Below are 23,766 nucleotides of genomic sequence, written 5' to 3'. Positions count from 1 at the left end.
ACAATGTGATAGCAGGGCATAAACAGTGAGTAACAGTGCTCCACTTATGGTAAGGCTTTATAAGGTTTTAGTGTGAAATCCAAAAGGCAAATAGAGACAAAGGGAGTGAGAATAACCTGATTTTGAAGGCTTATTAATTTTTTAACACTGTAAGCGCAGCCTGCATATTTTATCTCATTGTATCTTTTGAAATTTCAATAAAACCTCAGTTTAATGAGGAAACTGAAATCCAGTGATCTAAATCGTTTGTCCTATATAGCAAAATGACAAATAAAATATCCAGTCATGAAACTTAATTCTATCTGATTTTGAAAGATCATACCTTTTCAAACTTTCAACTGACCCACGGCCTTGCTTCTGCCTTGACTTCAACTTCTATCCAGTAAGAGCAAATATCCTCCAAAACATAACTCTTTTTACTTTCAACACTGCCTCCCTCTACTTTCAACTCTGCACTTACGGATGACATTTCCAGAAGCATCATGATGTAGGTAAAACAGTCACCCTCAGAGATGTTATTTGTGAGGAGGTGGAGAGATATATGCCAGACACTTCGCTTGGGAGAGTGAAAAACTCCACATACCATTTGGAAAAACTAACATTGAGTCACGGAGACCACTGCGCTTTTAAGCTCTAGTTTTCAAAAAGATTTGTCCTCATCTGTGTGCATGCAGGATTGTGTTGATGTCCACAGCATATCTCCGCTTTATTTGTGGTACCTCACTCTTGATGAGACTCCCAGAAATCTTCTGGAATATATTCTTCTGACTAAGGCCCCAAACTAGCATTTGAATGTCTCTTTTTATGAAAAATAGTTATCATGAGCTCAATTTATCCAGTGATGTACAAAATGTGCAGAAGTATAAGTGAGTGAAAGAGATACTATGCATCTTTCCTCCAAACAATTTGTTTTTATGTGGTATGTATCACCCAGTTTCATATCACATAAATACTCATGCACTTGTGGATGATATTTGTATAGCATTCAACACCTTAAAATTGTTTTTATATATTGATATATATATATCAATATTTATCTATATGTATTATAAATTGATATGTATCAATTTTCATAACAATACAAAGAGATGTTATTTTCATTCATAATTTACACATGGCAAACCTTTGATTCTATAGTGAGCCATAATTTGCAAATAAATAATAAGCAATAGAACCAATTTTACAATGCATGCTTTTTGTTTTTATATGGTTCTATAAATTTCCTCATAACTCAAAACATTCTTATTCTTTAACATAATTAGAAAGTCAGAACAAAATTAGTACATTTTAAATATTACTATGATTTCTATAAGTCTATACTTTTTTCTAATTTGAATATATCTTAAAAACCACCATAGACTTTGGTGATTTTAGAGTTGACAAAATATAATGGCTCAGGAATGTTGATTGGCTTAAAAAGTTTCTATCCTAGCAACAGTTACAAAAAGTATATGCAATTATGTGCCATTGCCTTCCTGACTTTAAATTATATCAAACATGTCTCTGAAATGACTTCAGATTTCACTAAAATTCACCAATGGTAGGGATTCTGTCATTATAAATTAGTTTACCATTCACTAAAATATATATATATATACACATCAAAAATATATAATTTACATGTCAAATATATATATTTACATGTCATATATATGTCTATATATGTCTATGTATGTGTATATATATATACATATATATATTTTTTTAACATGTCAAAATCCACCTGACAGTCTCTTCCACCTTACGTTTAATTATTTTCTACCAAGTTCATTAAGGGCAATAAGTAAGTGCTTTAGAGATCTTCTCCAGTTTTTCTCTACTTCGGAACCTAATGCCTGGTGAATACTAGGTACTAAAATAAATGCTTACCATTGCATTGAAATGAAACATTTTTCTAAATTCCAATTCAATTCTATGTAGACAATTAGGTTCTATTAACAGATATTACATAATTTAAATCTGAATTCAATTCAATTCATTCTCTAAATTTTAACAAAATTATTTTGCCTCATTTTTTCTTGACACATATATGCACACATAACAAAATTTAATACTCAAAATATATTTCTGACAATTATGTTGATTATATTATATCATCCAGATAGGTAGAATGACTGATCAAAGATAGGTAAGTACATTGATAAAATTGAAAAATAAAAATATGCCTGACTCCAAAGTCTCTTTTCTACCCTAAAGGCATTTTCAGAGTACAGTTGAATCATTAGGCACAATAAAAGTTTAAAGTAACAAAATAATTTGCCTCCATTTACTATAGTTTAATGTATGAATATAAAACTGTGATTTTGGAATCTCAGAACATCTTTCTTTTCATTGTCTTAGATGGTTCACAAGAAACTATAATAGAATACTAATGTGAGGCTCCACTTTTTGCTAGATAGGCAGTGTATGACAAAATTATGTTTCTCTATGTAGATCTAAAGTACTTTAGTTTTTAGTTTTCTCGATCAGTTGCCCTATCAGTGAAGTTAGTACATTAGAAGTCTTCTCTAGTTTCTCTATGATTACTATTTGTGTGACCACTATGTTCAAATAGGAAAGAGATAAAGAATCAAAATAAATTATAACTATTACAGAAGGGCTGATTTTTGGCTGCAATAACAAAGTATCACAACAAATGTCTGACAAAAATACATATAATTAAGTACCAAATTGTGTGTCACTTTCTCATTGTTACTATAGACTGAGCCAGCTGACGTTTAGTATGGATGTGAGCTGCAAGATAAGGACATAGACATTTTGTACAAGTATAATGTTAGTAGCTCAGTCATTTTCTGAAATGATTCATAAATTCTGCTACAAAACAACTTGGCATTCCATTCTCTCCAACTTGCACACACATGATCTCATAACAGGAACAGTTTTTTTCTTTAGCAAGAAAACCCCCAAATCAATAATAGACTAATAACTTTAGATATTTTTCTTGATTGCAGCCAGAAGCAATTTTGAACCAAAGTATAGATTTGAAAGATGCGAAAAAGTGAGAGGAATATGTAAAACGTTTTGTGATGATGTTGAGTATGATTATGGATACTGCATTAAATGGAGAAGTCAGTGCTGCGTATAAACTCTGGAAAAGAAGTACTATTGAGGATCAAGTCTGGAACAGAGATGCATGCTTTTCACTCAAGAGTAGGTAAAAAAAAATGTTTGCAACATTTAATGAAAATATACACTTTTAAATTCTAAATATATCTATTTACATACAATGAATTTAGTCTCTACTTATTCCTTTGGGATTTTTGTATTTCTTTTTTTTTATACTTTAAGTTTTAGGGTACATGTGCACAACGTGCAGGTTTGTTACATATGTATACATGTGCCATGTTGGTGTGCTGCATCCTTAACTAGTCATTTAGCATTAGGTATATCTCCTAATGCTACCCCTCCCCCCTCCCCCCACCCCACAACAGTCCCCGGTGTGTGATGCTTCCTGTGTCCATGTGTTCTCGTTGTTCAATTCCCACCTGTGAGTGAGAACATGCGATGTTTGGTTTTTTGTCCTTGCGATAGTTTGCTGAGAATGATGGATTTTTGTATTTCAAATGGATGAACACATTAACAAAACAAGGAAACAGACTCTAATTATGTTTATAATCTCATTATTTCCACTTTGACTCTGAGACATTCATATTACTTATCTGAGTTACTCTGCTCTCTCTCTAAATATGTATGTATATGTGACCTTATTGCCAGATTTACTATGAGGATTATGGTTATCTTCATATATCCTGGTTTCCACACCAAAATCCCTCTAAGCCATCTACTCTTCTTTAACAGAAAATGTGTTTCTTACAAATATGACAGCTATCAATTTTGACCTGTCTGATGTGTTTTTGCATACATTTAACCAATTACAATGCTTTTGAAATGATACAATTTAACAATGCTCTCTCTGTAGAGTAATTAAACACTATTCATAGCACGGCAAAAGGATAAATATCAATATCTGAGATATAGAGCCCCTTTTAGCCATGTGATTCTTTTTTCGAAGAAAATCTCATAAGGAAACTCAGGAATAGGTACCTTTGTTTCAGCAGGGTAGGGCTGGTGTCTGGCCAACTCAATTTTATACCCTCAGAGAATGTGTCTAATGAAGGAAATTTCAATTTGGTTGAGGCAAGAGTTAGAATCCCATAACTATGGAGAGTTTTGTGTAACAAAGCTCAGTTAACTGATGAGTAAACCTGACTCGTAACTCAGAATAACTCATGTTTCTAAGATCCATCAGGAAATCTAGCTGAGTTAGTTTTACCTAAGAGGATAACGTTAGGAAGATTTGTAGGAGTGATTTAATTTTCAGAAAGAGTTCTCATGGCTGTGCAGCTGATGTTCATATGGAAAACGGGAAATGTTACAGTAATCCTAGGAAAGATGAAGATACAGGAAAAGCAGAGATTGTGTAGTAGCAAAAATGAGGACTTTCTTGGGCACCCCGGGGACAATATTATTTACCCCCAAAATCCTCACTAAGGAAGGTTTTTTGTTTTTTGGCTTTTTTGTTTCCAGCAGTAGTGCCGTGGAGGTCAGAGATGGGGTGATGTTATTTATTTCAACAAGATATTATTGATGTTGTGACATGCACCATGTGCTTATAATTGTCTAGATTACTCTAAATGAAATATTTAAGTTATTTTTGTACATAGATGTAGAGATATAAGGTTCCATCTAATTAAGACAAGCAATAAATGTCTGGATAGACAGCTCTACAGAAAAATCTTACTGTTTTTGTGAAAGTACAATAATCTTTCTTACTACTTGCCCTTTGATGATAACACTATTTAACCAAGTATAGAACTCTTTTTATTCTTAACAAGCCCCAGAGAGGCAAAACTTTTCAGTTTCATATTATATTTAATATAATATATGATATATAGCATATATTTAATATAACATATATTTAATATAATATGTGATATATCATATATATCACCTATTTAATATAATATATGATATATATATCATCTATTTAATATAATATATGATATATATATCATCTATTTAATATAATAGATGATATATAATCATCTATTTAATATAATAGATGATATATAATCATCTATTTAATATAATAGATGATATATAATCATCTATTTAATATAATAGATGATATATAATCATCTATTTAATATAATAGATGATATATAATCATCTATTTAATATAATAGATGATATATAATCATCTATTTAATATAATAGATGATATATAATCATCTATTTAATATAATAGATGATATATAATCATCTATTTAATATAATAGATGATATATGATACATATATCATCTATTTAATATAATAGATGATATATATATGATACATATATCATAGTTTCTTTATCCAGTCGTTGATTAATGGGCATTTGGGTTGGTTCCATGATTTTGCAATTGTGAATTGTGCTGCTGTAAACATGCATGTGCAAGTATCTTTTTCGAATAATGACCACTTTTCCTCGGGGTAGATACCCAGTAGTGGGATTGCTGAATCAAATGGTAGTTCTACTTTAATTCTTTAAGGAATCTCTACACTGTTTTATATAGTGGTTGTATTAGTTTACGTTCCCACCAGCAGTGTAGAAGTGTTCTCTGTTCACTGCATCCATACCTACATCTACTGTCTTTTGATTTTTTGATTATGGCCATTCTTGCAGGAGTAAGGTGGTATCACATTGTGGCTTTGATTTGCATTCCCCTGATAATTAGTGATGTTGAGCATTTTCTCAAAAGTTTGTTGACCATTTGTTTATCTTCTTTTGAGAATTGTCTACTCATGTCCTTAGCCCACTTTTTGATGGGATTGTTTGTTTTTTTCTTACCAATTTGTTTTAGTTATAGATTCTGGGTATTAGTTCTTTGTCAGATGTATAGATTGGGAAGATTTTCTCCCACTCTGTTGGTTGTCTGTTTACTCTGCTGAAGGTTCCTTTTGCTATGCAAAAGCTCTTTAGTTTAATTAGGTCCCAGTTAATTACCTTCGTTTTTGTTGCATTTGCTTTTGGGTTCTTGGTCATGAAATCATTGCCTAAGCAAATGACTAGAAGTGTTTTTCCAATGTTATCTTCTAGTTTTTTTTTTTTTTTTTTTTTTTTGAGACAGAGTTTTGCTCTGTCTTTCATGCTGGAGTGCAGTGTTGTGATCTCAGCTCACTGCAACCTCTGCCTCCTGGGTTCAAGAAATTCTCCTGCCTAAGCCTCCCGAGTAGCTGGGATTACAGGTGCATGCCACCATGCCTGGCTAATTTTTGTATTTTTAGTAAAGATGGGGTTTCACCATGTTGGCCATGCTGGTCTTGAACTTCTGACCTCAGATGATCCACACGCCTCAGCCTGCCAAAGTGCTGGGATTACAGGTGTGAGCCACTAAGCCTGGCCATCATCTAGAATTTTTATAATTTCAGGTCTTAGGTTTAAGTCTTTCATCCATCTTTAGCTGATTTTTGTATAAGGTTAGAGATGAGGGTCCGGTTTCATTCTCCTACATGTGGCCAGCCAATTATCCTAGCACCATTTGTTGAAAAGGATGTGATTTCTCCTCTTCATGTTTTTGTTTGCTTTGTCGAAGATCAATTTTCTCTAAATATTTGAGTTTATTTCTGATTTTCTATTCTGTTCCATTGGTCTGTGTGCCTATTTCCAGTTTTTCATCTTGGGCAGCAAACCTGAAACAATTGCCCTTTAGAGAAAATGTTTGCTAACCCCTATATAGATAGAGTCAGTCACGTTTTCAAGAGCAAAGTGTAATTCATGAAGCAGCAGTCTTAGCATTACCTGAGAACTTGTTAGAAATGCACATGGTAGGGCTCAGATTCACCGAATCAAAAACTCTGGAGATGAGTCCCAGCAATCTATGTTTAGCCTATTATTCAATTTATGAAAATGCATAGAAGAGTTTGCTAACCATTGCCTAGAAATGCTTTTAACCTTTGAAATTTTTGATGTGAAATTATGGTTGTTTAATTTTTTACCGAACTTGGGCCAAACTATTAGGACCTCCTTGACATTACTGACAAAATATACTCAAGTAGTAGAAGAAAGATGCCAAGTCACATGACCCTTTCTTTGGAATGGATACATACAAAAGAAAAAAATGTTAAAATATACTTTTAGATAAAGCAATTCGAACTCTTCCTGCATATTATAGTTCATGGATTTGTGTTCTTTGGTCTAAATTAATAAAAACTCAACCATATGTGTCTTTTTTCTACTTATTCAGTGCTTATTTCTCATCTAATATTCTGAAATATAAAAATTCAAGTTTAAAATTCAGAAACAAAAGCTCATTTTCCTCTTACATGTTTATAATTTGTGTATGGAAATTTCCACAAAAATAGTAACAGCATTTCTGTTCGCCCTCCCTCTCTCTGGAATTTTAACTGTTCAAAAGGACATGTTCTAATAACCACTTTTCTTAAAGCCTAACACATTCCTTGAACACAGGATATTGTAGTGTTGTATTGACAACACAGTCCTAATTTTCTTGCAGCTTCCAAGATTGGTATACTGCTCCACTGAAGGATACGACCAAGACTACCTAATGCTCCCTCAGCTTTCACTAAATTTTAGACAGGTTTCTTCCTGACTATAGAATCCCTGATCTCACTTTACTTGATTGCATTTACTTTAGAAAACTATTGTAATTTTTTTTCCTAGCTTTGAAATACATGTAAAACTTCTCCCAGCCTCTTGTCGGTATTACAAGCAAAGAAATTTCTTTCTCAAAGACCTGGAGACCATTATTTTGACATGTACACATTGAAGGATATAGCACTACTATCTCCCAGTCTCTGTGGGAGGCTGAGTCTAACTTCAAAGGGCACTAACTTTAATTACCAATTAGATGGCCTAATCACAAAAAAAAGAATTTGAGAATTCAGAAATAACTCAATGTGTTCAATGTAGCCCATTGATTAATCTCTTCTCAATGTCTTCCACTACTTTTCCATTAGCTGACCCTAGCCCTGAAAAACCTGCCTGCCTTTTATTTCAGGAAAGTTCAGTCTGTCTCCTCTATTGCAACAGTCATAAAGTCTTGCTTGACTGTTTGCTTTTGCCCAATGAAATTTTCACTTTGATGAATAAAAGAACAAAAATTGGGATTGTGGGCTTGAAAGGTTTATATAGGAAATGTGATCCCCAGTGTGGTTCTGACATCAATCAGAACTAACAGTACTTTTGGAGAAATACACTTTATGGTAGAATGTTGTAAATACAGATGAGTTATGCATATAAATGCTGTGAGGAGACAATGAAGGTTATTATCACTTTTCTTAGAATGATCAGGGAAGATTTCAGAGAAGAAATAGCATTTCCATTTATGTTTGGCTTATTAAATATCTCTAGAGCCTGGCCCAGCATTTAACCAAGATTAAATACTTGATACATTTTTATTTAATGAGTGAGTAGATAGATGGATGCATATATAAATAATAATGTATCAAAGACCTCAGTTTGAAGACTATTCATATTTAAGCATATAATATAGAAAAAAGGAAAAATAGGTTTTCAAAGAGCTATATTTGAAATAAGGTTAGAATTAAGAAAGGCATTTTTAGGAGGAATGGTCATATATAATGTTAAAATAGAGTATCTTGAAATAGACAGTGATTTGAATAAATTGTCCATTATTCAAGTTTTCTTTTGAGAAGATTCCATGTGGGATTGATTTCACTGCCTTCTGGAACTAAGTTGTAGGATGAATAAAGAGATTTAATATTTAAAGTTTAAGCTGTGCTACAATTTCCTATTTTGTTCTATTTTCATATACTCCATCTCTTCAGTTATCATTAGAGGAAACCCAGTATAAGCAAAAGAAATATGTTCATCTGTTATCTGTGCCAAGTGATAGACTGGAGTTTTATTTATTTATCTTTTATTTATTCACAACACATAATAATTTTACCTTTTTATGGTGTACAATGTGATTTTTCAGTGCATGTGTGCATAGAATAATGTTGAAATTGGGGTAATTACTATATCCATCACTTTAAAAATTTATCATTTCTTTGTGGTGACAACATTCACAATATTATTTTCTAGCTATCTTGATATATAACACTACATTGCTATTTGCTGTAGTTACCCTACTGAGTTATATAACACCAAAATTTATTCCTTCTGTATAACTTTGTAGTCATTGACCAACCTCTCTTGATTCCCCTTTTCCTTACTCTCCTTCCCAATCTCTGGTAAACCACTATTCTACTCTCTACTTCTATGAAATTAACTTTTCTAGATTTCACATACAAGTGAAGTCACGTGGTGCTTGCTTTTCTGTGTCTGGCTTATTTTATTTAACATAATGTCCCCCGAGTTCATTCATGTTGTAGCAAATGAAATAATTTTATTCTGTTTTATGGATTAATATTGTTCCATTTTTGTATATATGCCACATTTTCTTTATTCATTCATCCATGATGGACACCAGGTTGATTCTATATCTTGGCTATATTAAATAGCATTGCAATAAACATGGGTGTGCAGATATCACTTAAACATATTGATTTTATTTCCTTGGGATATATGCCAAGTAATGAAAATGCTGAAATATATGGTGGATCTAGTTTTGTTTTTTGAGAAACTTCCATGCTGTTTTCCATAATGCCTGTGCTAATTTACATTCCTACCAACAGCTCTCTGCATCCTTATGTATTCATTAAGAGACTATGCTGTTCTTTGTTGGAAATGTTAACAAAGTGTTAAAAGGGAAAGGACTGAGTTACATGGGGATAAATTGGAAAATACAAATTTAGGTAAGGAGAGAAAATACAGGAAACATTCACTACTTTATCATCGTGGGTATAAAAAATGTAGGACTGTTTTTTTGTCAGCAGCCTGAAAATCTTTAATTCTTCCATATCCATCCTTTTTAATGTAAATCTTTAAACATTATTAAAATGGAACAACTATAGCAATAACCTCAGAATCTTTAGACGTGATATTTGAACCCAGAAAACATTATTATGCTTAGCTAATTTAATAGTATATAGGTGTGTAGTGGTATATGATTGTTGTTTTAATTTGGTAGCACCAAATGAATAATTATATTGAGCATTTTTATGTGTTTATTTGCTACCACATATCTTTTGTGAAGTGCCTATTTAAATTTCTTGCACATTATTATATTGGATTGTTATTTTTATTATCGAGTGTGTAAAATTTTATGTATTCTAAATAAATCTTTTATAAAGAATATAATTTGTAAATATTTTCTCCTCATCTCTGATCTACTTTTCATTCTCATAATAATTGATAGAGAACAAAAGTACTTCATTTTGAAGAAGTACAAATATTATTTTATTTATCTTTCATAAGTTTTGCTTTTAGTATTTAAATGTCTGCCTAATCCAAGATTATGAATTCTTTTTCTATGTTTTCTTCTAGACATTTTATGTAATTGTAGGTTTTACATTTAGAACTATTACAAGTTTTGAATCAGTTTTTTTGCATCATGTGAGATCTAAAGTATATATGTGGATATCCAATAGTTTCACTACCATTTGTTGAATTCATTCTCCCTTGAATTGCCCTAGCACCTTTGCCAAAAGTAAATTGAGCATGTATATAGAGGCTTATTGGTCTATTTTTCTATGTTTGTGTCAATACACACTCTCTTGATTATGAAAGGCTTGTAATAAATCCTGAAGCAAATAGTGTAAATCTTTCAACTTTTTTCTATTTCAAAGTTGCTTTAGCTATTCTTGGTCCTCTATATTTCCCTATAAATTTAATAATCATCTGGTCAATTTCTACAAATATTTTGTAGGGATTTTTATTGAGATTTGCATTGATTCTATAGATCAGTTTGTAGAAAATTGATATCTTAAAGATCAGACTTTCAATCCATGAACCTGGTGTAACTTCCCATTTATTTAGGTCTTTTAAAATTTCTCTCAGCAATGTTCTATACTTCTCAGTGTACAAGTCATCATTTATTATATTTATCCCTATTTTATATTTTAGTGCTACTGTAGTGCTGTTCTTTTAAAGATATTTCTGATTGGTTCTAACATGCAGAAATACATTTTTTTTGCACACTAATCTTGTGTCCTACAACCTAACTAAATTCAATTATTTGTTCTAGTAACTTTCTCATAAATATCATAGGATTTCCTACATATTTGATGATGCAATGTGCAAATGAAAACAATATTACTTTTTCTGTTTCAATCTGGATATATTTTATGTATTTTTTTGTGTTTATTACCCTGAATAAAATCCTTCATTACCATGTTGAATAGGAGTGATGAAAGTGGACATCCTTACCTGGTTCCTCAACTTTGGAAGAATGCATTCCATTTTTTAACCATTGAGTAGGATGTTTAACTGTTGTTTTATTATAAATGCTAATTATCAGGTACAGGAAATGTTTTCTATTTTATATTTCCTGAGCGACTTTGTCAGGAACAGCTTTAGATTTTTTCAAAACCTTTTTTTCCTGTATCTATCAAGATTACTTTATATATATATAAATATATTTTATTCAGTTAATGTGGTAAATTATACTGAATGATTTTCAAATAGTAGACAAATCTGTATTCCTGATAAACTCCACTTGGTCATAATATATTAATATTTTCATATTAAATGTTTGGTAGAACTTCTTATTGACACCACCTGGAGTTCTGTTTAGGAGAAGGTTTTAACTACAAATTTAATTTATTTAATAGACTTCCGGTTGCTGCAGTTTACCTGTTTTTTGTTTTCTGTGTTTTTTGGAGTGAGCTTTGGTAGTTTTTATTTTGTCAAATAATAAGTCCATTTCTTTTAATATTTAAATTTATTATAAAGATATTCATAATGTTTCTCATTTTTTCACTATTTGTAGAATCTGTAATGATGAAACTTCTTATATTTTTAACATCGAGAATTTGGAATACTTTTCTATACTTTTCTCTTTTGTGCCTGAATATTCTTGATAGAGGTTTATTGGATTTATTAATCTTCTTAATGACTCTGCTTTATTTATTTTGCTCTTTTTTGATTTTGTTTTATTTATTTCACCTATGTTATTTATAATTTCCTTTCTTTTGCTAAATTTGGTTTTTATTTGCTTTTCTTTCACTAATTTCTTGAAATGGAAGCTGACATTTATTTATGACTTTTTTTTCTAATCAAGGCATTTAATGGTATATAATTTTCTCTAAGTACTGTTTAGCTGCATTACGCACTTTTATATACTCTTTCATTTTTATTCATTTTCAAATATTTTCTAATTTCCTTTTCATCTTTATTGACTCATGAGTTGTTTATCAATGCACCATTTAGCTTTCAAATATTTGAATTTTTCCACCCAGGTATGCACATTTTAAATATTTCTTTTATTGATATTTATTGAATTCCATTATTATCAGAGAACATACTGACAGTTTTTTAAATTTGTTAAGACATATTTTATTGTCCAAAATATGGTTTATCTAGGTAAATATTTTCTGTTCTATTGCAAATGTATTCTGCCTCTATTGGTTAGAACGATTTAAAAATTCAACTTAGGTCAAGTTGTTGAGGGTTTTTAAGTTAAAACTGCTATGTGTTTCATTAATTATTAATAATGCTATATTGAAATCACTAATTATAACTAAAATTTTTTATTTCTCTCTTTAGTTCTATTGTTATTTGCTTCACGTATTTTAAGTCTCTGTGATTACATGCATAAGTGTCTTGGAATCTTTTTTTTTTTTTTTTTGAGACAGAGTCTTGCGCTGTTTCCCAAGCTGGAGTGCAGTGACGCGATCTCGGCTCACTGCAAAGCTCCGCCTCCCTAGTTCAGGCCATTCTCCTGCCTCAGCCTCCAGAATAGCTGGGACTACCGGCGCCCGCCACCACGCCCAGCTAATTTTTTGTACTTTCAGTAGAGACGGGGTTTCACCGTGTTAGCCAGGATGGTCTCGATTTCCTGACCTCGTGATGCGCCTGCCTCGGCCTCCCAAAGTGTCTTGGATTTTTATTTCCTCTTAATGAATTGACTTCTTTGTCATTATGAATGACATTTTTTATTCCCAGTGATATTCTTTGCTTGAAAATATACTTTGTCTCTCATTAACATAGACATTCTAACTTTAAAGCTATTTTTCTCTATTTATTTTCTTTTTTTAGAGACAGGGTCTCGCTATATTACCCAGGCTGGCCTCAAACTCCTGGTCTCAAATTATTGTCCTGCTTCAGCCTCCGAAGTAGCTGGGACTACAGAAGCATGCCATTATGTCCAGGCTTTCCTAACTTTCTTTTGATTACTGTTAGTATAGTATGACTTTTTCCATCCTTTTTCTTGTAATCTATTTTTATTTTGGTATCTAGTATTTATTTCTTACAGGTAGCATGTAGTTGGGAGTTTAGACCATGAAAATTTAAAGCGATTTTTGACATTTTTTTAATATCTATTATTCTAGCAACTGGTTTGCTATTTATGCCTCCTGTTATTTGTTTCTATTGATCTGTTTTACTACTTTTTAATTATTTGTACACTTTTGGGTGAAATCATTAATGCTTTATGAACGTTTATGAGGATAATACCTGAAAGAAATCAGCAGTTTACAAATGGATAAATCAATGGTTTTAAGAAGGGATGAGACAAAGTTAAGGATGAAATCTTCAGTGGGAGACCATCCACATTAATTTACAAGGAAAAAAATGTATTATGTCTGTACCCTTATTGAAGAGGACCAATGATTAATAGCACAAACAGCAGTCAACACCATAAACATCTCAGTTGTTTTAATGTACACAATTCTGACTAAAAAATTATTGTTGAGTGAACTTTCCTCTCAATTTGTGTCAAAGCTGTTGCATCCAGCCAGGCGAGGTGGCTCATGCCTGTCAACCCCGCACTTTGGGAGGCTGAGTGGGTGCATCACTTGAGACCAGGAATTTGAGATCAGCCCGGCCAACATGGCGATACCCTGTCTCTACTGAAAATACAAAAATTAGCTGCGTGTGGTGGCTCGCACATATAATCTCAGCTACTTGGAAGGCTGAGGCACAAGAATTGCTTGAACCTAGGAGGCAGAGGTTGCAGTGAGTCGACACTGCACCTCTGCACTCCAGCCTGGGTGACAGAGTGGGACTCTGTCTCAAAAAAAAAAAAAAGTTGCATCCAGAGCAGCTGCAGTCAAGAGCAGAATTTTCAATGGAAATTTTAAGCAAGTAGGATCAAGATTCCAGTGCATTTTTTGACAAGTTATAACATGAGGTTATTGTTACCAGTTTTACCAGTACAATCAAAGTAATGGCTACCAAAAGGTGGAAATGGCCTAGTCAATGCAAAAGTGAACTGGTCAGAAACAAAGGTCATGGCAACAGTTCTTTGGGGTGCTCAAGGCATTTTGGTTATCGACTTTCTGGAGAGCCAATGACAATAACATGCTTATTATAACAGTGTTTTGAGAAACATAGCCAAAGAAAAATGCCTGAGAAAACTTCACCGGAGACTTCTTCTGCACTATGACAATGCTCCTGCTCATTCCTCTCGTTAAGCAAGAGCAATTTAGAGAGAGTTTTGATGAGGAATTAGTAGGCATCCACCTATAGTACTGATATTCATCCTTCTCCTTTTTTGGGGTTTGTTTGTTTCCAAATCGTAGAAAATCCTTAAAGGCACTCATTTTTCTTCAGTCAACAATATAAAAAGAACTGCATTGATACGGTTAAATTCCCAGAATTCTTAGTTTTTTGGGATGGACTAAATGGCTGGTATCAGTGCTTACAAAAGTGGCTTACACTTGATGGAGATTTTGTTGATAAATAAAGTTTATATTTTGTATTTTTATCTTTTAATTTCATTGTTCCATACAGTTTTTGACTCCTAATATTACTTATTCATAGTTAAAAAATGGCATGACTTATTTTGCAACACATATCTGTTGACCTAGAGTACATGCCCTTTGTACAATGACTTGCTTTGTAATGGAAAACTTGTTCACTCTTTCAAAAAATAACTTAAATAATTGATTACAAATTAAACATAAAATACCTTCATTCATTTTCCATTTCCATTTCCACTTTTGTAAATTAATATATCTTCAATATTTTTCTTTCTTGAATCTGAGTTATCTAAAACAAAGTTTTGGCATATTGAGGAAAATTACACAATCCTTTTTGTCCTTTAAAGAACCTCACCACATAAAATAATTCTAAATTTTAAATAGACAAACTGAATTTATCTATGTTTTGCACTTTAACCAAATGTATCACCTAGGCATTATTTTATTTGTAATGAAAATAAATACGTTAGCTCAAATACCTAAAACAATAGATTTAGAGAATGTTAGAAACAAACCCTGGTAGCACTGTGTAGCCTTCTTCTACAGCTGAGGAACCTTAGTCTCAGAAATTGTAATGAAATTTTCGAATGTTAAAAAATTTCTGGGCCTTGGTTAGGACAGGAACACATTAACTTAGCGGTCTCCAAATTATTATCCATTGACCAGCAACATCAGCATCCCCAGAGAACTTAAAAATGTATAGTCTTAGGCCTCACCCCAGATATATAGAGTAAATTGAAACTGTACAGGTAGGACACAGGACTCTGTGTTTTAATAAATCCTTCAAGTGATTCTGATGTATGCTGATGTATAGGAATGATTGCTGAAACTCAAATATGCTTTCCTTACATCATGTTGCCTCATGCAGCCAGAGAGCTGACAAGTAATGTGAAGGACTTGGGCCTACAGTTAGCAATTTAAAAAAAAGCAATAAGAAACATATGTCCCCTCATAGAAGTGCTTGGACAGCTTCTATATAGTTTAAGAAGTTTAGTTCATAAAATCGTGAAATGAGATTGAATGACATTTCCATCATTTTTCATCTCAACTGCTAAACTTACTACATCCTATGGAAAAAAAAATGATTTACTCGTTTAGAGATTTTCAATTTAGAATGTTTCTTTTTTGATGAAAACTTCTCCAGCACTGAGTAAAGGAGCTCAGTGAAGTTTGCAGCAAGGGAATCACAGACATTTTATTTAACCTTAGATTTTGAAGTCTATGATTCCTGTATTAAAGCTTCCTTCATGTCTGTAATTTAAGATACCCAAAACAAAGTGTTGAATCCTTTGCAAGATATAAAAATAAATAAAAAACAGTCCCTAATTTTAAGCATCCCTTCTATTGTAAAATTTGCCTGAAGCCACTGACCTCAGTCATTTCTCATGGTACTTTCATTTCTCAGATGTATTTATTATGCAACTATCCATTTAATTGAGAGAACAGAAAAATACAAAATGAAAATACAGTACAGAGATGGAACTCTGAAGCTAGAATTATTCTTTATATTTAAGAATATAAATATATTATTTATGTTTCCATTGCACCGCTAACAATTAAGGACTTCTCCTTTGACTTAATCTACATTCTATTTCTCTCTGCTCACAAACAAATAATACGAAAATAAAGGAATTTATAGGAAATTATGTAATGTAATGCAATGAGAAAGCTGCATATTTTACATAAAAGTTAAACTTTCCCTTTTCCCATAAAGGGAAGTTTCTCATGTATGGAAAGGTGAATGAGTATCATTTTTGCTTCTGTTCCCTTACATGAAAAATGAAGAGAAAGATTCCTTTTTACTAGAGCTAGATACAAATTTAATTGCCTGTTATATGTCTAAAAAGTTATCTAGTGCCATGTCCATGGTACATTTCTTCCTTTAGGAAATTTATCTTATTATTCTAGCTTCAGGATTTAATTAGGAGACTACATTGTCTTAGAATTCTTGCTCAATGACAACAAAAATGTTAAAAGTTGAACCCTTGGTCAGGCGCGGTGGCTCATGCCTGTAATCCCAGCACTTTGGGAGGCCGAGGTGGTCGGATCACCTGAGGTCAGGAGTTCGAGACAAGCCTGGCCAACACGGTGAAACCCCGTCTCTACTAAAAATACAAAAATTAGCTGGGTGACGTGGTGTGTGGCTGTAATCCCAGCTACACAGGAGGCTGAGGTAGGAGAATCGCTTGAACCCAAGAAACGGGGGTTCATTTGTCTCAAGAAATTTTTCAATTTTCTCCTAAATTTTTTCATTGACCCACTGGTAATTCAGGAGTATATCATTTAATTTCCATGTATTTTTATAGCTTGTAAAATTCCTGTTATTAATTTCTTGTTTTATTCCACTGTGATCAGAGAACATGCTTGACAGTATTTTGATTTTTTTAAGACTTGTTTTGTGACCTAATATATGGCCTAACCTTGAGAATGATCCATGTGCTTATGTAAAGAATGTGTATTCTGCCTCCACTGAATAAAATGTTCTGTAAATACCTATTAGAACCATTTGGTCTATAGTGCAGATTGAGTCTGACGTTTCTTTGTTGATTTTCTGTCTGGGAAGATCTGCCCAGTGCTGGAAGTGAGGTGTTGAAGTCTCCAGCTATTATCGTATTGGGACCTGTCTCTCTCTCTTTAGCTCTAATAATATTTTCTTTATATATCTAGGTGCTCCAGTTTGGGGTGCATAGATATTTAAAATTGTTATGCCCCCTTGCTGAATTGACACCATTATTATTGTATAGTGACCTTGCTCGTCTCTTCTTACAGTTTTTTTCTTGAAATCTATTTTGTCTCATATAAGTATAGCTACTCCCATTCTTTTTTGGTTTCCATTGTCATGGAATATATTTTTTCATTCCTTTATTTTTAATCTAAATGTATATTTATAGCTGACATGTGTTTCTTGCAGGAGATCAATGGGTCGTGTACTTTCTTCCATTCTATCCAGTCTATGTCTTCGGATTAGAAAGTTTAGTTCACTTATGTTCAATATTATTATTGACAAGTAAGGACTTAACTCCTGTAATATTGTTTTCTGATAGTTTTGTGGTCTTCTTGTCCTTTTCTTTCCGTCCTGTCTTCCTTCAGAGAAGGTGATTTTCTATGGTGATATGATTAAGTTCCTGCTTTTTATTTTTTTGTGTCTCTGTTGTATACTTTTTGGCTTCAGATTAGCATGAGGCTTGCAAATATTATAACCCATTATTTTAACCTGATAACCACTTAATAATGCTCGCATAAACAGACATGCCAAAAAACAAAAACTAATAAAAACTCCATGCCTTAACTCTGTACCCTGCTTTTTAACAGTTTGCTGTTTCTATTTGTGTGATATTGTACTGTCTGTGTCTTAAAAAGTACAGTTGGAGTTATTATTTTTGATTGGTTCATCATTTAGTCTTTCTGCTTAGGTTGAGGAGCTTAAACACAACAGTTACAGTGTTATAATATTCTGTGCTTTTCCGTGTATTTACTGTTACCCATGAGTTTTATACCTTCAGGTGATTACTTATTGCTCATTAATGTCTTTTTCTTTCTGATGAAGTGTTCTCTTTAGCATTTCCTGTAGGACAAGTCTGGTGTTTATGAAATCACACAGTTTTTGTTTATCTAGGAAAGACTTTAATTCTCTTTCATGTTTGAAAGATATTTTTGCCAGATATACTATTCTAGAATAAACATTTTTTTCCTTAAGCATTTTAAATATACCATGCCACTCTCTCTTAACTTGTAAGGTTTCCACTGCAAAGTCTGCTACCAGATGTATTGACACAGTGTTGTATGTTATTTGTTTTCTCTTGCTGCTTTTAAAATTCTTTATCCTTGATTTTTGGGAGTTTAATTTTTAAGTGGTTTGAGGCAGTCCTCTTTTGGTTTAATCTGCTTATTGTTCTGTTACCTTCTTCTGCTTGGATATTGATAACTTTCTCTAGGTTTCGGAAGTTCTCTATTATCCCTTTGAATAAACTTTCTACCCCTATCTATTTTGCTGCCTCCTTTTTAAGGCCAATAACTCTTAGATTTACCCTTTTGAATCTATCTTCTAGATAATGTAGGTGTGCTTCATTGTTTTTTATCTTTTTTTTGTCTCCTCTGACACTGTATTTTCAAACAGCCTGTCTTCAAGCTCACTAATTCTTTCTTCTCCTTGATTAATTCTTCTGTTAAATGACTCTGTTGCATTCTTCAGTATGCCAATTGCATTTTTTCAGCTCCAGAATTGCTGCCTGATACTTTTTAATTATTTCAATCTCTTTGTTAAATTCATCTAGTAGAATTCTGAATTCCTTCTCTGTGTTACCTTGAATTTATTTGTTTCCTCAATACAGCTATTTTGAATGCTCTGTCTGAAAGGTCACATATCTCTGTTTCTCTAGAAATGGTCCCTGGTGCCTTATTTAGTTCAATTGGTGAGGTCATTTTTTCCTGGTGTTGATGGCAGTACATATTCTTCATCATCTGAGTGTGGAAGACTTAGGTATTTATTGTAGTCTTCACTGTCTGGTCTTATTTGTACCCATCCTTCTTGGAAAGGCTTTCTAGATATTTGAAAGGACTTGGGTGTTGTGATCTAAGATATATCTCCTTTAGGGGTCACCCCAAGCCCAGTAATGCTGTGGTTTTTGTAGACTCATAGAGATACCGCCTTGGTGGTCTTGGACAAGATCCTTGAGAATTCTCTGGAATATCCAGCAGAGACTCTTATTCTCTTCTCTTACTTTCTCCCCCCAAAATAGTCTCGGCCAGGTGTGGTGGCTCATGCCTGTAATCCTAGCAATTTGGGAGGCCGAGGCAGATGGATCACCCGAGTTCAGGAGTTCCAGACCAGCCTGCCCAATATGGTAAAGTCCCGTCTCTACTAAAAATACAAAAATTAGCTGGGCATAGTGGTGGGTGCCTGTAATCCCAGCTACTCAGGAGGCTGAAGCACAAGAATCACTTGATCCTGGGGGGCAGAGGTTGCAGTGAGCTGAGATCGTGCCATTGTACTCCAGCCTGCGTGACACAGCGAGACTCCATCTCAAAAACAAACAAAAAAACAAAAACAAAAACAAACAGTCTCTCCATCTGTTCTAAGCTACCTAAAGCTGTGAATGGAGTGACTCAAGGACCTCTGTGACCACCACCCACCACTATGACTGTGCTGGGTCAGACCTAAAGTAGGTACAGCGCTATGTGAAGCCCAAGGCCTGCCATAACCAGTCCCTGGCTACTGCTTATGTTTGCTCAAGGCCCTATGGCTCTAAAATCAGCCAGTGGTGAAGCCACCCAGGCCTATGTCCTTCCCTTCAGGGTGTCAAGTTTCCCCAGGCCCTAACGTGTCCAAAGGCGTCATCCAGGAGTGAAGGACTAGAGTTTAAAACCTTAGAATTTGATGTGGTGTTCTATTGTACTGCAGCTTAGCCAACGCTCAAACCACAATATACAGTTCTTCTCAGTCTTCCCTCCCCTTTCAAAGGCAAAGGAGCCTCACTTCATAGCCATTGTCAACCCAGGCCATGAGGAGTACTGCCAGACAACACCTGAAGTTCCCTTAAGGCCCAAGGGCTCTTAAGTCAGCTCGTTGGGAATGCTACCTGGCCTGGGACTTCAGGGCAATGGGTTCCCCTCTAGCCCAGGCCAGGATTAGAAATCCTATTCAAGAGTCAAGTCCTGGAATCAGGGACTCTAAGAGCCTGCTTATTGTTCTACCCTGCTGTGGGCATTCTGGTACCTAAGGTGCAAGACAAAGTCTCCTTTACTTTTCCCTCTGCTTTTCTCAAGCAGAAGGAATTTTGCCCCATAGTCACCACAGCTAGTAACATGCTGAGTCTCACCTGAAGCCAGCAAGTGTCAGAGGCTCATCCAAGGCCCTTGATGTAGGACCTGGGTATCACTGCTGATTACTCAAGGCCCAAGGGCTCTTCAGTTAGCAGGCAATGAATGTTGTCATGAGTGGGTCTTTTCCTTCAAGGCAGCAAATTCTCTTCTGGCCCAGGGTATGTCTAGAAATGTTTTTTGGGAACAAGAGCCTAGAACTGGGACTTTGTGACTCTGATTGGTGCCCTATCTTGCTCTGTCTGGGCTGGTATCCAAGATGCAAGAGAGAGTCCTCCCCATCTTTACTCTTCTATCCTGAAGCAGAAGGAAACGGTCTCTTTTGGAGCCATGAGCTGTGTAGCCTGAGGTTAAGAAAGGGGTAATGCCAGCCCTTCCTTAGCTGCCCTAGCTGGTGTCTCAGTATGTTACACACCCCACCTTCCTCCCCTAGTCCACTGTCTCAGGTTCTAGTTCAGCACTAGGACTCACCCAAGAGTTGCAGTCTATATAGTCTACACTGCCTTTCCATTTCTTTTGGAGGCACATAGCACTGTAGCTCTTGGTGTTGAGGTTTCTGGGAACTCAAGTTCTGACTGTTGGGATCAGCAATTCCTCCCTGGCTATGGCTGGTTGAAATGCTCCCTCCATGGGTGGTCATCAGCTGAGTTTGGGCCTGTTTTCCTATGTGCTCTAGCAAGATAGCACTGAGCTTAATTTCTCACAATTGCTGTGTTCTCCCTCCTGCAGTGCCCAGAGATGCTCTCCGCACCATGATGCCACTGCTAAGTGTGGGGAGGTGTGGTGACAGCAATTCAAGACTGTTTTTTTTTTTTATTTCTTTGGTGCCTCTTTAAGCAATATAAAGTTTAAACTAGGTACTATAAGTGCTCAGTTGATTTTTGGTTTTAATGGTGTTTTTTTTCTGGTTAGATAGTTGTTAAATTGGTGTCCTTGCTGGGGGAACAATGGATGGAACCCTTTATTCTGCCATATTGCTTCACCTCTCTATTGTTAATAATTTAATAATGGTAAATTGGAATATTTTTTAACTTCTCTGGGCTTTATAGTTTTCTCATTTTTAAAATAAAAAGCTGAAATAAAACACTTTTTATTTGCAATTGTAAATTATTTCAAGGAATATTTATTCGCTATTTCATTTTTTAAATATATATGTTATTTTCAGAGCAGTTTTGTGTTCACAGCAAACTTGATTGGAAAATACAGAGTGTTCCCATATACACCTTTCCCCCATGTAGGCATACGCTCCCTACTATCACAATCTCCTGACAGAGAGGTATATTTGTTGCAATTGATGAACCTATATTGGCACATCATTCTCAACCAAAGTTTATAGTTTATATTAGAGTGCAGTTTTGGTGTTGTGCATTCTTTGGATTTGGACAAATGTATAATGACACATATCCACCATTAAAGTATCACACAGAATGCTTTCACGGCCCTAAAGTCTCTTGTGCTTAGCCTTTGTCCCTGTCTCCCCTAAACCGTTAGCAATCACTGATCATTTCACTGTATCTCCAGTTTCACCTTTCCAGAATTGCAATTCCATTTTTAAAATCCCTTCTAAGGAAAGACTCTACAAGCTTACTTCTATGTTATCTAGCTTAGGGATTTGAACCTGTTAAAAGAAAAATAATAGAGAAATTAAATTTAGCAGAGTTCATTTGAGCAAAAAAGAATTCGTGAATCAGGTAGTACCCTGAACAAATAGAGGTGCAAAAAGCTCTACCCAGCAGTGTGAGCAGCAAGTTTGCATAGACGGAAACCGAAGCAAAGTAGAGAAATCACCTGATTGGCTACAACTAGCCATCTGCCTTATTTGGGCATGGTGTGATGAGTTAGATGCCTGTGATTGACTGCAGCCTGGTTGGTTGTGATTGGCTATAACTTGACTGTTTTTTTAATAATCCTGATGTTACTTTTGGTTTGTTTATATACTAAGGAAGGTTTCAGTTCACTGTGTAGGGACTTAAGGTACAGAGGCAGGCTCCAGGTAAGTTTAAATGACAATTCTCCCCTTTTGATCAGCCTCTCAATTTTAGGAGAATAACCAAAAATTTGGGCATTGGCACCACTCTCTGTCACCATCAGAATGGACTTGTTTCTTCTCAGTATGAAATTCACAATTAATGACATTGGGGTAGTTGAATGATTCTTTATGTTCTCCTTATGTTTTTCTTTTTTTAAATGCAGTGAGACCATTTGACACACAACAGATGGCTGCATATTAGCACTTATGACTTGTGAGAGAATATGGCCTGTCAGGGAGACTATTATGATGGCTATCAGGAAGATAATACCAAGAGGTTAAAGTGTACTTCTTCATAGGAGCTCTCATGAACCAGATCAATTAAAATATGTCAAAAAAATGAGTCAGAAGAGGAGTCTATTTGTTTTAAGCAAGTATCTTGTTTGTTCCTTTCTTACAATTGAATTTCGATCACATCAAATATATTTATCCAACTACAGCAAGAAATGTTAACTATCAACATATTTTCTAATGACCTTTTATTTCCTATTATAGCATCAGTCTTTCTGTATGGGAAAGCTTCTACATAACCAGAAAACCAGCACTGAAAGTGGAAATAGAATGAAATACATCTGTAAGTGTCCAAATAATCCACCATGCACCAGAAACATATCACTTGAGGTTTTTATTGTCTTACTAGAATTATGAGTTTGACAAACCAAACATTGTTTCTAAATTATTTTATCCATTTTAAACAGTAACTTTACCAATTTTTTTTTATAATTTGAATCATTTTATCTCTTTCATAATGAGTCAGAGTCTGTAAAAATTTTAATGATATTAAAGAACTTGGGAAGGACCAGGCAGCCATCCAGATTCTCCATGAGTCCATGCTTAACATTGAATTTACATTCTTTGAAATGACAGATTTGTTCTCCAATTCAGGTGCAAAACACTGTTTATTGACTAGGTTATCATAAGTAAATTAACTTGGGTTAATCTTACAGAGTTTATTTAACTTGCATATCTTAACAATTTCAGTACCAGCTTACTTGGCATAAAACCATGGCAAAGCATGTTCTTGGTATTTAATGAATTCTTGTTTTGCTTGATGTTGACAGTTTTATGAAAGAATTCATTTTTTCATTAAAGTTCTGGAAATTCTTACCTAGATCAATTATCAGAAAGCAAGGTTATCAGAAACATA

At 34.1% G+C, this 23,766-nt stretch overlaps 1 protein-coding gene across 1 annotated transcript; it reads left to right on the top strand.

The window, feature by feature from the left end:
• Positions 1–820: 820 nt before the first annotated feature.
• LOC129059819 (beta-defensin 110-like) lies at positions 821–3,085 on the top strand. Its single transcript, XM_063725290.1, has 2 exons — positions 821–866; positions 2,952–3,085. Exons 1-2 carry the CDS (start codon positions 821–823, stop codon positions 3,083–3,085), a joined length of 180 nt encoding a protein of 59 aa, XP_063581360.1.
• The last annotated feature ends 20,681 nt before the right edge of the window (positions 3,086–23,766 follow it).

The sequence above is a fragment of the Pongo abelii genome, chromosome 5 (assembly GCF_028885655.2).
Source record: "Pongo abelii isolate AG06213 chromosome 5, NHGRI_mPonAbe1-v2.0_pri, whole genome shotgun sequence".
Lineage (NCBI taxonomy): Eukaryota > Metazoa > Chordata > Mammalia > Primates > Hominidae > Pongo > Pongo abelii.
This window is presented reverse-complemented; position numbering and strand designations above follow the sequence as displayed.